Here is a 13,946-nt window from a genome sequence, read left to right as displayed (position 1 = left end):
GGTGAGGGGGGCAAGGGGGTGAGGGGGGCAAGGGGGCAAGGGGGGCGATGGGGCAAGGGGGGTGAGGGGGGCGAGGGGGGTGAGGGATGCGAGGGGGGGTGAGGGGGGCGCGGGGGTGAGGGATGCGAGGGGGGTGAGGGGGGCGGGGGGGGGTGAGGGGGGCAAGGGGGGGCGTGGGGCCGGGGGGAGGGGCAGGGGGGGAAGGGGGGGGAGTGGGGTGAGTGGGGGGGGGGATGAGGGGGAGCAAGGGGGGTGAGGGGGGGTGATGGGGGCGAGGGCGTTTGGGTGGATGAGGGGGGGTGGGGGGGGCAAGGAGTGGTAGGGAGGTGAGGGGGTGTGGAGGCGAGGGGAGTAGGGGGGGCGAGGGGGCGAGAGGGGGTTGGGGGCGAGAGGGGGTTGGGTTCGAGAGCGGGTAGGGGGCGAGAGGGGGTGGGGGGGTGAGGGGGTGGGAGAGGATAGGGGGGCGAGGAGGGGAGCTGTAATTATGATGGAGAGCTGGACTGAAAGGGGGTAAGAGAGCATGAGGGAGGATAAGCGGGAGGAAGATGCAGTGCATGGGCTGAGGAGGCGGGTTTAAGACAGTAAGGTAAGGGCAAATAAGGTGGGAGATAAATGGATAAGGGACAGTAAGCGGTTGAGGACAGTGAGGGTGTGTAGGGAAAGGGGGGATGAAGGTGCTTGGGTAAGCAGGGGAGGGAGTTGTAGTGTTGGGTGAGGGAGTGAGGAGTAATGAGATGGGAGAGAGTAAAATGGATAATGTCTGGGTAAGGGCTGTTGAGTTGTAGTCAGTGTTTCGGAGGGGCAAGGGTTGGTGAGGTATGGTGAGAGGGTGGGGAGGGTGAGAAGTGGTGATGGACGTGGAGGGTGGTAACGGGGGTAGGAGTGAGGGTTCGGAGAGGGCTTTACATTGACATCCAAAAGTGGGCCGATGTCTCAGCAAACCGACGCAGACCATTTAACCCAGCTGCCTTGGCATCGACTCACTTCTGTCTCCGCTTCCCAGTTCCAGGCCACCTCCACCATGGCTGGATGGGAGTCTGACCAATGAGCATTGCCAGGACACGGGTTGTGTGTGGGCTGTGTCTTGCTTGCGTTTCTGTTGTAAAAGTCCTTGTCGAATGGACCAACTTTGCAAAGGGCTGGCCCCAGCTCTATTATGCTGCAATCAGCCTTAAACTCAGCATCGGACTTCTGCAGCTCAGTGGAAGCAAGTCCCACTCTCTGGAGCTGTTGGCTGGCAGCTCCAGCACTCCCAGCAGCACCAGAACTCAGTGTGGATCTCAGACTCAGGTTAGTCCTGGAATTGGAGTGGAGATAGATCGGGGGCCTTTACGAGGGAGCAGTGGGAGGTGGGGGAGTGGTCTGATTTGGAAGGCCAATGGGGTGAGGCACAAAAAGTGGGGATGCCTCCATTGCATACAGGGCACCTCCCCAATGTAAGCATCTCCCTTCCTTCCTGCTTTATCAGTTTAAGTTTAAAGTTTATTTATTAGTGTCACAAGTAGGCTTACATTAACACTGCAATGAGGTTGCTGTAAAAATCCCAAGTTGCCACACTCCGGCACCTGTTTGGGTACACTGAGGGAGAATGTAGCAGGGTCAATGCATCTAACCAGCACGTTCTTTTGGACTGTGGGAGGAAACCGGAGCACCCGGAGGAAACCCACAGAGACACGGGGAGAATGTGCAAACTCCATACAGACAGTGACCCAAGCCGGGAATTGAACCCGGGTCTTTGGCGCTGTGAGGCAGCAGTGCTAACCACTGTGCCACCATGCTGTCCTCACTGTGCCACTGCGCCACCTTCACCAGACTTGGCGAAGGAGTGGCCTGCCCTGCCCACACTAACTGTGTTACAGCACGGACAGTGTAATAGTCGGGTTAATTGACTTTTTAACAAGGTCAGCGGCCTGTTAACAAGCTTTTTTAAATAGCAGGAGGGCTGACGATTCCACGACCAGATGTTATCAGGCCGATTTCCACATATAAAATCAGAGCCAGTGACTGCTCACCACTCCCACATCCAGGTAACTCCAGGGCATATTCAGGCAAGTCACACTGTTCAATATCACTCAAAGGAAAGTTATATGATTCTGAAGCCAATGATCAGACGGTGGGGCCCAATATCCTTCAGCCCGTCAGGCACCTGCTGCATGAAAAGCTCGGCACAATGGATTGCAATTCTCACATCCACATTCTCCAAATTATCTGAAGGTTACAGGACAAAGCCAGGTTGACCCACCTAATCCACAATGGTCCTCCACATGAGGAGAAGCATTAACAGAGGGACATAGGAATTTGGAGCAAAGTAGGCCATTCAGCCCTTCGAGCCTGCTCCGCCTTTCAAACAGATCATGGCTGATCTCTCCCTCGTCTCACATCCACCTCCCTACCTGTTCCCCATATCCCTTTCACCCATTTTTAAAAATCATAAATATATCGATCTCCTTCTTGAAACCATTTAACAATTCAGACTGCACCATGCTGTGGGGCAGCGAGTTCCACAAATTTACCACCCTCTGCGAGAAGTACTTCCTCCTCATCTCAATTTTAAACTTACCGCCTCTCAACCTATACCTGTGACATCTTGTTCTAGTTTGCCCCACAGGGGGAAAACATGTGGACTATATTTGCTTTATCAATCCCTTTCAGTACTTTATATACCTCAATCAGATCCCCTCTCATCCTTCGAAACTCCAGCGAGTATGTTCTGATAACATTAGTCCAACAGGTTTATTTGGTAGCAAATACCATAAGCTTTCGGAGCGCTGCTCCTTCGTCAGATGGAATGGAAATGTCACGAAGGAGCAGCGCTCCGAAAGCTTATGGTATTTGCTACCAAATAAACCTGTTGGACTTTAACCTGGTGTTGTGAGTCTTCTTACTGTGTTCACCCCAGTCCAACGCCGGCATCTCCACATCCTGATAACATTATCCAGCAGCCGCTTTGTTTGAATAGGTGTCAGAGACCTAACCAGTTTTGTGCACAGCTTGTCATATTCTGTGAATGACCTGAAGAGCTAAGGAATATGCAATATTGGGTAAGCAAATTCCAACTGCTTCCCCAATGTGCCACCTATCAAAAAAAAAGCCTGTTCAATAATCCCAATGTTCGGTGAAACTATATCAGATAAATCTCACTTTTGGAGTAGGTCTTGAGGGGAAGCAAATCAAGAAGTCCAGGGACTCCAGCACCCTCTCAGGGCATGGTATCTGAAGACAAAATGTCCTTCTCTAACTAACAAGCTAAACTCACTCTGTGAGCAAAGCATTTGCTGAGAGTCAATTAAAAGTTTAGCTGTAATCACAGCAAAAAAAATTACAAGGCAGAAAAATAAAAAAATAACAGAACTAGAAAATTCTGGGGGTGGGGGGGGGGGGTGTCTTGAAGTTCTATTTTTGTTGAGAAAAAGCTTTCACTTTAAAAAAAATAAGCTGCGAACAAATTACAGTTCTCTAGGTGGGAAAGAGCGGTACACCCCATTCAAACCAGGAAAAGAAAACACAAAGAAAGCATCATGCTCGTCACCAAGATATCTGAAAATACTGGCAATTAACAGGTTACTGTTAAAGTGTAGTCACTGCAGCAAAGCATTGCAGCCAATTTAAGCACAGAAAAGGCACACAAACCAAAAATGAGTTGAATGCCCAGCTAAGCTCTTAATTGAATGAGAAATGTGGAAAGGGTGCCTGTCCTTCTTTAGGTAATGCTGTGGGATTATTGAGGCAGATAGTTCGGCTCTGACGAAGCGTCATCTCGACTCGAAATGTTGGCTCTATTCTCTCCCCACAGATGCTGATATTTTCCTGCATTTTCTGTTTCAGATTCCAGCATCTGCAGTATTTTGCTGTTATCTCAGTCCTGAATGTCGTTTCTCATCAACTTTGATGACAGCATAACACTGAAGCATTGGAGAGTCATAGAATCCCTACAGTGCAGAAGAGGCCATTTAGCCCATTGAGTCTGCATTGACTCTCTGGCAGAGTGCCCTCCCCCAAGCCCTCTCCCTCACCCCATCCCCCTAACCCCACACATTTCCCATGCCAATCCAACTAACCTGCACATCTTTGGACTGTGGGAGGAAACCAAAGCGCCAGGAGGAAACCCATGCAGACACGGTGAGAATGTGCAAATTGCACACAAACAGTCACCCAATTGAACTTGGCTCCCTGGTGCTGGGAGGCAGCAGTGCCAACCACTGTGCCATCAGGACGATATTGAGACTTGAACCACAACCAACAGACTCAGAGACAAAAATACGACTAAATAAACCAAGCTCAAACTTCTGGTGATAATTGGCACTCCGAAAGCAACTAGATTTTATAAAAAGAGGCAAGCAGAAAATTCAAGCATGCATACAATAGATGCCATTGTGTTGCTGGATCCATACCAATGCATAGTGGCGGTGGATAGTTCCATCGGCGCACTGTCCCAGGCATGCAGGAAATGTGTGAGTGTCCCTGTAAAAATAAACAGGGATAAGCAATCTTTGTTCATTATTATTCACTGGAATATACAAAGACCCCTCTCCATCCCATAACCAACCCCCCACACCCCTGCATTGCCGCATGGATTAATTACCTGCAATTGGTAACCTGGTTCACAACGGAAGGACACAACATCATTGATTAGATATCGCTCACCAGTCTTCACACTATTCGCAGGAACCAATGGCTCTGGACAACTGGTCAGCCCCACAGCTACAAAATGGAGAAAGAGAAGAATTGTTGAAGGACCCATCTGGTCTAACAATGACAACGATGTGAATTTCTGACACAGTTGTTATAGTGTTAGTCCCAATTAGTACTGTGATTCCATGTCATATTTGCTGGTCTCGTTTGCAAAATATTTTGGTGGCGTAACAAGTAGTATGAAGTGGGTTCCTCACTTCAACCTCACCCGTCGCTGGCAAATGGACAGCATTGTTGTCCGTCTTTAATGCCCTTGAACCGAGAGGCCTACTGAGCTATTAGAGGGCAGTACAGTGTCAACCAGAATGCTGTGGATCTGGAATCACAGGTAGGCCAGAGCAGAAAAGAATTTCCTTCCCGAAAGGCATTAGTGAATCGGATGGTTTTCTTGTGACAATCAATGTTCATTTCATGGTCACCATTACTGAGACTTGCTTTCAATTCCAGATTTTGAAAATTACAAATTAACTGAAATTCCATTAACTGCCATGTTCAGATTTGAACCCCTGTCCCCAAAGCATTAGCCTACTTCACGACCATCTCCCCAATGCACTCCGACCCAGATGTACTCCGATCTCAATATTGACTTCAATTTTTTTCACGGCCATTAGCTTCAGCACATTCTACGTAACCAGCGTAGTCGAAGTGCACATAATGTCATAATGAGGCTTTGACAAATACTGCGGATGCTGGAATCTGAAACAAAAACAGAAAATACTGGATAAACCCAGCAAGCCTGACAGCAACTGTGGAGAGAGAATAGAGCCAGCGTTTCGAGTTGGGATGACCCTTCATCAGAGCTGACGAAGGGTCATCTAGACTCGAAACGTTCCCTTTATTCTCTCTCTCACAGATGCTGTCAGGCCTGCTGAGTTTCTCCAGCATTTCCTGTTTTTGTGCGAGAGGTTTTGACAATCTGTTTCATTTCCTCAATTCATGGTCAATCAGGAGACCCTGAGGAATGTGATGGTGTGATGTAATAAAAAGTCAATTTAACTGTGAGGATGAAATGGTTTAATGAGTGAACATGCTCAGATTTGTCATGATTATAGGCATTACAGGAAAGTTATGTTTGATTATCATTTGTGCTACGACAGAATTTCTTCCAAATTCTTTTCAACTGCTTCCATTTTCCTCAACTCCCTTCTTGCAACATAACTATCGGGGAAACCAAATATCAAAACGCCATCATCTTTGAGATGCGTGGGTTCGGGAAGCATGCATAATTTCCGGGAAACTTCACATTAATTGCAGTGTGGTGAGTGATGTTTTGCGGGTAAAAATTGGAGTTATGATGTCATTTTGGGACCGTTACCCACAAGCGAGTGGATGAAGGCAAAGCAATGTCATCCCCCACGAGAAATGCTACCAGCTGTCTCTCTCCGCACCAAAACATATGTTACGGATGCTTGGCAGAGAGTTTTATTCACATTGCTCCTCAGAGTATAGAAGATAAAATGAAATTCACCTCAGTAAAACACTTACAGTGGCAGCAAAGGAGAGGGGAAAGCAAGACAATAAAACATTCAACATTCCTTCAGAGCAAGAGACCAACATAATGTCACAAAGCTAGTTCATCAGCTCCGATTCTGCAACTCAAGCTAATATATATAGTTAACAATTAATCAGTTATTTCCAATGCACTTTTGAAACAAATACTGTCAACAAACTTGACAGTCAGAAACGGAAAGAAATAGAGTTTGTTTTTCATGAGCTGATTTCCAACTTGTTTTTCCTTTCGAAAGTAGGATTCGACAGGATACAAACAATTCTCAGGGTTCCCAGGAGTCGGGGCATATATCAGAAGTACTGTACAGACCACAGAGCATAGCCGTGCCCTCCTGACAGACAAGTTTATTAGTGAGGGAGGAAAGGGAGTTCAGTTTGCTGTTCTGGCTGATGCTCGATGCTCACAGACCCGATTAAACCTCTGACATACGCTGCACAAGGCTTGATTTCTTCAGGAATCTCAGCCTTAACTCTTTCGTTTGGTTAAAGTTGCAATAAGGAGAGGTGATGGCCGAGTGGCATTGTCATTAGACTATTAATACAGCAACTCAGCTAATTTTCTGGGGACCCAGGTTTGAATCCCATCACGGCAGGTGGTAGAATTTGAATTCAATAAAAAAAAATTAAATTAAGAATCTACTGATGGCCGTGAAACCACTGTCAATTGTCGGAAAAACCCATCTGGTTCGCTAATCTCCTTGAAGGAAGGAAATCTGCCGTCCTTACCTGATCTGGCCTACATGTGACTCCAGAGCCACAGCAATGGGGTTGACTCTCAACTCGGGCAACTAGGGATAGGCAATAAATGCTGGCCAGCCAGCGACGCCCATGTCCCACGCATGAATAAGGAATAATAAAAATTAAAACTTGGATTTAAATGTTTATAGTTCAATTAAACTGTTGGTGACAAGTTTTTAAATATTCAGTTACTGGTTCCTTTAGTGTAGGTCATTAAGAGCTGTCTTTTGTGAACGTCATTCACATGTCGATAGCTGTTGCCAACCATATCATTTACTTGAACCAATTAATAACTCATGCCGGTTGCTAGGATGTAGCATGGGAGAAAGTTGCAAAGGTAGATGATTTGAGGCCTGGAGGTTATATCAAGTGGAGACAAGGATATGGCTTGGTCTGCTCAGAGGTGATTGAAGATTAGGTTAATCAATAAGCAAGGCTGACTGCAAAACAACACACAGAATACAGAGTTCTGTTGAATTTTAGGCGGAAGATGGTGAGGAGGGAGTGATAGAAGCCTGAAAGTAGACTAATAATGGATAAAGCTTCAATGAAGGTTGGTGTCGTTGTCGGTGCGGAACTAAGTGGTTTTGAGTTTGTATACACATCATGATGGATCTGGGCTCTGAACCAAAGTTAAACACAGTATTGAGATTGCACACTGTTAGGTTCAGCCTTAATAGACAACTGTAAAGGGGAAGGAATCAAAGGCAAGGGCACAGAGTTTATAACCCGTGACAATGCAGTGGAAGGAAGAATGCCAAGGAAAGAAGTCCCAATGCAAAGTGAAAGGAAATTCGATGTTGCGATATAGGAGGATGGAGCAATGCAGTAAAATAGACAGCTTGACATTTGAATTAGACATGAAAGGATCCTGTACAGAATCTGCAGTGAAACAACGCAGGTTGATTGACAAGTTGAGGAAGATACCTCAATGGTATGGATATTTTGTGAATACTGTCCAGTCAGTCCTGTTCACTTGGGAACATTCACACCTACGAAATATTTTGTGCTCTGATAAATTGATGCCTCTTTCGGACGTACAGCCTCTAACTTCTTTGATGGGCTAGTGGACAGCAGATTAATTTAGTGATTCCGGGTGCGTTGTGAAACTGGAAGTGTCGAATGTAAGTCAATTTGAGGAACTTTCCACAGGTGGGACTGCTCTTCAGCCTCAAAATAGCCGGAATAGTCACATGGCTGCCCATTTCTGAGATGCCAAGTTAATGCCAACCCTGTGGTAAGAATGGTGTGGAGATAAGGGGCAGCATTTAATAGAGGTGCCAGGCATCTCATCTCGCAGTTGCAGAGCCAGCAATAGCTTTGCATTGCCTTCTTTGGAGAAGACACACCAAACAATGTTCTGCCAAAGGGCCATATGCACTCGAAACATTAACTGTGTTTCTTTTAATCATGGAATCCCTACAGTGCAGGAGGAGACCATTCCGTCCATCAGGTCTGCACCAACTCTCTGACAGAGAATCTTACCCAGCCCCACTCCCCCGCCCTATCCACATAACCCCAGATAGTTACCATGGCCAATCCACCTAACCTGTACATCTTTGGACCGTGGGAGGAAACCAGAGCACCCGGAGGAAACTCACAGAGACACGGGGAGAATGTGCAAACTCCAACAGACAGTTACCCAAGGCCAGAATTGAACCTGGGTCCCTGGAGCTGTGAGGCAGCAGTGCTAACCACTGTGCCTCTGTGCCACCCGTTTCTCTCTCCACAGATGCTGCCTGACCTGCTGAGTTTATCCAGCATTTTCTGTTTTTATTTCAGATTTCCAGCATCCGCAGTATTTTGCTTTTATACCAAATTAAGTGACTCTCAGACACGTAAGTGGCCAACAGCGGGCATTACCCAAGATCAAGGGTGTTGGGGCGGGAAACATTGCCCCCGGGCCTTCAAATACATGAAGTTAACAGACCTTATATATGTTCGGTATGTGATCAATCTGCCAGACAAAACTTGGGTTTCACTAAGTATCCACATAGACTAAAGCTAGATTCTGTTACAGTGGGATTGTGATGCTCTTGGAAGACACAAGGGTCGCAAGCTTTTCCAATTCTGTACATCACATCTTGAACGTGTGCTTAATGAGATATGGTTTAGCATACGATGCAATGGAAGGGCTGTAAATATATGAGGAATTGGCAGCAGCAAGCTGTAAATGTGGAACAGATGGACAAGCAACACTTTGCAGCACACAGCCTTTGGCCATCGATCCAACACATGGTACCCTGTCAGTTGGTCTTACAGTGACAAATTCCTTAAAGTGTCTTGTACTCTCCTGCATCTGTTCCCAGAACTTACAGGTAGCGTGCTCATCAATAAGGTTCAATTCCGCCCTTGGGTGACTGTGTGGAGTTTGCACATTCTCCCTGTGTCTGCGTGGGTTTCCTCCGGGTGCCCCAGTTTCTTTCCACAGTCCAAAGATGTGTGGGCTAGGTTGATTGGCCATGATAAATTGCCCCTTAGTGTCAGGGGGATTAGGATGGTAAATATGTGGGTTACGGAGATGGGACCTGGGTGGGATTGTTGTCGCTGCAGGCTCGATGGGCCAAATGGCCTCCTTCTGCAGTGTAGATTCTATGATTCTATAAATGTGATCACCACTGCTTCCAGCATTTTCTCCTGGTGTTACCGCGTACCACCCTGCACCCACAACATGGCACACAGTCAACCATCCAATAGAAAAGTGGGCATCGCACCACATCAACCCTCTATTCGTGCCCCCATTTTGGGTTCTGTTTCACATTTCCTCTCGTTCATCGATCTGGGCAAATTGTCTCAAGGCTTTATAAAGGCTGGAGCAATATTTGCCCCCCATGGACACTAACCGACTTTTCGACCTGCACAATGAGTTGTGAGTCAGATTTTGCCCATTCCAATTCACTGTAGCTATCAGCTGAAGGCCAGAAGTGTCGGAGAAACTTTTGCTAATGATTCAAATAAGCGACCACACTAAACTGGATTTTGTTAGCTTTGTGTGCTATCCTTGGTCAGGTAGCCAACTAGTTGCACATACACAATTTGGCTGATCTTGCAAGTTAAAACTCAGTTATCCGTTCTGACTAAAACTGCCAACTTAGGATCGGTTCGTATTTAATTTTGGAAAAACACTTCAAATCATGATAACTATGAGGAAGAGGAAATTTTCACTCCATAACACTTAATGGATTCAAATATAATCCTGGTGTGACGACGATGGTGCAACAATGTTCCCACATGCATTGTCTAGCCCCTCGTAAATAGATCTGATGGTGCCATTTTGAAAAGGGAACTATGTCATCTTTTCCATTTGTACTCTATGTGCACGCATGCATGCGTAACTGAGAGATTGGATTGAATGATAAGAATCTGATACACATTTCAAATGCATATCAAATGGGCCGGAACGGTGGCACAGTGGTTAGCACTGCTGCTCACAGCACCAGGGACCCGGGTTCGATTCCTGGCTTGGGTCACTGTCTGTGTGGAGTTTGCACATCCTCCCCGTGTCTGTGTGGGTTTCCTCTCGGTGCTCCAGTTTCCTCCCACAGTGCTGGTTAGGTGCATTGGCCATGTTAAATTCTCCCTCAGTGTAACCGAACAGGTGGTGGAGTGTGGCGACTCGGGGATTTTCACAGTAACTTCATTGCAGTGTTAATATAAGCCTACTTGTGACACTAATTAGGAGTCCAAACTTGCAAATTTGAGAATCAAAAACTGGCCTCCCAAATTTGTACATTAAATTCAGATTTAGACTTCACCTGATGCGTTCAAACCCATCGTCTCCAGCTTTACTCATTTGTATTGTAAACCACGGGTTGTGAGGAAACCAAGGCAACATTCATCAAATCTCCATCTTTTTCACTTGTCAATCTACTTGTTCTAATAGCTTGTGCCATCTAAAATTTCCGCACTTCCAAAACCATTTTTATCTCATTAATTTCATAACTTAATAAAATAATAATGAATTTATTCAATGCATGTCGCTTGAATAATGAGAAGAGCTCAACCCTGAGATCTGTCCTGTTCAAAATATGAATGGCAGCGCATCTCCAGGAATACATTTGCTTAAGGATGCAGCATGTGTGCAACGCACAGCAGTAATTCCTGAATGCTTATTTAAAGGTCATTTAAATCCTGGGTGGCCGCATTGTTCGTGAATGAGGATGAGAATCCACCACAGTTGTCAACAGTGTCATTCATTTTATATTGTGCGTGCAACAAATGTCACAGCCAGCATTTATCAAGGTGCTGGCTGGTGAAATTTGCACAAGCTATCAGGGTGAATGCATGGGAGAAAATCTTTTTCATTTCAGGGCAGCTTATCTTACTGTAATGCCATGGCAGTGAGGCAGTTTCAAGTTTTAGGGCATCGGACCACTCAGAAAAGTTAAGAAGAAAAAGCAGGAGCTCTTTGATAAAACTAGCAGCAAGCTCACGTAAACTACCAAATCCGCTCTGATGAAGGGTCATCTAGAGTCAAAACCTTGGCTCTATTCTCTCTCCATAGATGTTGTCAGACCTGCTGAGATTTTCCAGCATTTTCTGTTTTTGCTTCAGATTCCAGCATCCGCAGTATTTTGTTTTGAACCAAATCCAGTGTTTGATCTATGAACCAGGCTTTGCCAATGGACAATCTCTATATACAATAAAAAGCCACAGCAAGCAAATAACAGAGGGTAATACCAAGTTACCAAGGCACAGGGTACCCAATAGGTGCAGCCCACCACCAAGACTGAAAAGAACCCATGACGAGCGGTTGAATAAACTAGGATTATTTTCACTGGAAAGACGGAGGCTCAGGGGAGACCTGATAGAGGTCTATAGCATTATGAGAGGCATAGACAGAGTGGAGAGTTAGAGGCTTTTTCCCAGGGTCGAAGTGTCAATTACAAGAGGGCACAGGTTCAAGACGAGATGGGGAAAGTTTATGGGAGATGTGCAGGGGAAATTTTTCACACAGAGAGTGGTGGGTGCCTGGAAAGCGCTGCCAGAGGAGGAGGTGGAAGCAGGCACATGAGTAACATTTAAGAGGCATCTGGATGGGTACATGAATCGGGAGGGAATAGAGGGATACGCTCTGAGTAAGAGCAGAAGGCTTTTGTTTTTGTTTAGTTATAGCATCATGATCGGCACAGGATTGGAGGGCTGAAGGGCCTGTTCCGACACTGCACATTTCTTGGTAAATTTCATTTCTAGGTAAATCGAGCATAATCAAGTGTTATTATGTTTAGGATTTTCAAATATCTCGATCTGGAGTTTGATTTGTGTGTTTTCACTTTTTTGTCTAAGCTTTTAGCACCTGCTGATGATTCTTACTTTTGTATTCCAGGTGGAAGCCAGCTGCAGAAACACTGATGTCAGAGTAAAAATGCAAATACAGTTGATTGGAGCTGCTGTTCAGCAAAGCGGGGACTGTGGTACCTGCAAGACATGAATCAGAGAAAGGAATCAGTCAAGATCACCAGGCCTGTTAGCAGATTGTTTCACCGTAGGCATAACAACCTGCATCTGAAGTAAATTTAACTAATTGCCATCACAGCAAATGTGTTGGTTCTGATATAGAGCTCCTTTGATGCTTACACTGAGATTAATGAAACTTGCCCATTTCATAGCTACAGCCAATTCAAAATCCTTTAAAAAGAAAATTACTGATGTTAATTTATCTACAAAAGATCGGCTTCGGTAACTTGGACACCTCAAACAATCCACTTCATTGGCTCAGACATTCAAATCTATTGGAGTCCACTTAGAAGTGCCTGAATTAATACCTCTCGAAGTAAGCATTGAATAATGTAATGGTGGACTGGCACAGCATGGTAATGCAACAGGGCAAAGGTTTGAATCATGATCCTCTGTGCACCAGTCTCAGATTATTCCATGAGGGTTTAGTGTAAAGCAGAGGATAGGAGTTTCCCCCGTGAGGTAGGGAATGAATGGGTGTGAATAAGAGAGAAAATAAAAGCAGATGGTAAGTCAGCCAAAATTATTCTTACAGTTCCCCAGCTACAGAAACATGGGCAGAATTTAATGTTCCCCACCAAGTAGGGTCTAGTGGCAAGGGAGCATTTAATCTGGTGGGAAGATGTCAGCTGGGGACCCCGCTACTATCCTCCCTCCGTCCTGTGGGGGGAAGGCCCATTCAATTAATGCCCACTTAACGCCAAATTTATGCCCACTTAAGGGCCTCATTTTGCCTCTGTGGGTATTAACCCAACGGTACCCAGGGCTCACCTTAAGCGGAACATGGTAATTGATGTTGGGTTACAATCAGGCGCTCAGGGGTGGGCAATCTCAGGGGTGGGCAATCTCAGGGGTGGGTAATCCCTCGTTCAAAGGCACTCAGCGTGTGACATAGAAAACTGGCAACTCCTGAGGGGGAGGGGCAGGGCATTGACAGCCAGTTCCCGGCCTAGCAGTCAACCATTCCTGCAATCCACAGCACCCACCAGGACATCCTCCACGCAACACCTCCCCCCACCCCGCCTCAGTCCTGAGGTCCATCAGGTGGGAGTCATACTGGCAGCAGCCACTACCTCCCAGTGCCACTGCTGTTCGATAGAGCTGTTGGCATCTGATTGACCAGCAGTCCCTGGCAGGTGGAACTTCCAAAACAGAGTCACTTAACTGTCTGAGTGGCACTTAACATTGTGGGCCTGCCCTAAGAGAGGCTTCTTGCTGGCTCTCCAGCCAGTAGGAGCGCCCCTGGTGCCTTCATCAAATATCACCCGCTGACAATCTCTGGTGAACAAATTAACTTCAGGATTAAATTGATTCCAAGAGGTTAAAGATGATGAACAAATTATAATTTTACTTGATTAAAGAGGAGAAGCAAGCAAAAACAGGATGTATGGACATGAAAGTCATGCAGATAATCAGGATTTCAAACACTTCTCAGTTAACCAGCAACATTTTATGACCAAAAATACACAAAATTAAAGGAAAATAGTTAGTTCACTTCAAGTATTTTCTTCTACTCCTTTTCTTCCTCCCTGTTACATTTTATTTGGCAT

At 45.9% G+C, this 13,946-nt stretch overlaps 1 protein-coding gene across 1 annotated transcript in view; it reads right to left on the bottom strand.

The window, feature by feature from the left end:
- csmd2 (CUB and Sushi multiple domains 2) overlaps positions 1-13,946 on the bottom strand; it is a 1,866,499-nt gene that overhangs the window by 237,102 nt on the left and 1,615,451 nt on the right. Inside the window, exons 37-39 of the mRNA XM_078237109.1 lie at positions 12,253-12,357; positions 4,583-4,701; positions 4,392-4,461 (exon numbers count right to left, since the gene is read on the bottom strand). Coding sequence (XP_078093235.1) covers positions 4,392-4,461; positions 4,583-4,701; positions 12,253-12,357 — 294 coding nt within the window. The remainder of the gene's footprint in view (positions 1-4,391; positions 4,462-4,582; positions 4,702-12,252; positions 12,358-13,946) is intronic.

The sequence above is a fragment of the Mustelus asterias genome, chromosome 21 (genome assembly GCF_964213995.1).
Source record: "Mustelus asterias chromosome 21, sMusAst1.hap1.1, whole genome shotgun sequence".
Taxonomy (NCBI): Eukaryota; Metazoa; Chordata; class Chondrichthyes; order Carcharhiniformes; family Triakidae; genus Mustelus; species Mustelus asterias.
Note: the sequence above shows the minus strand (reverse complement) of the source record. Positions and strands in the feature narration are given on the sequence as shown.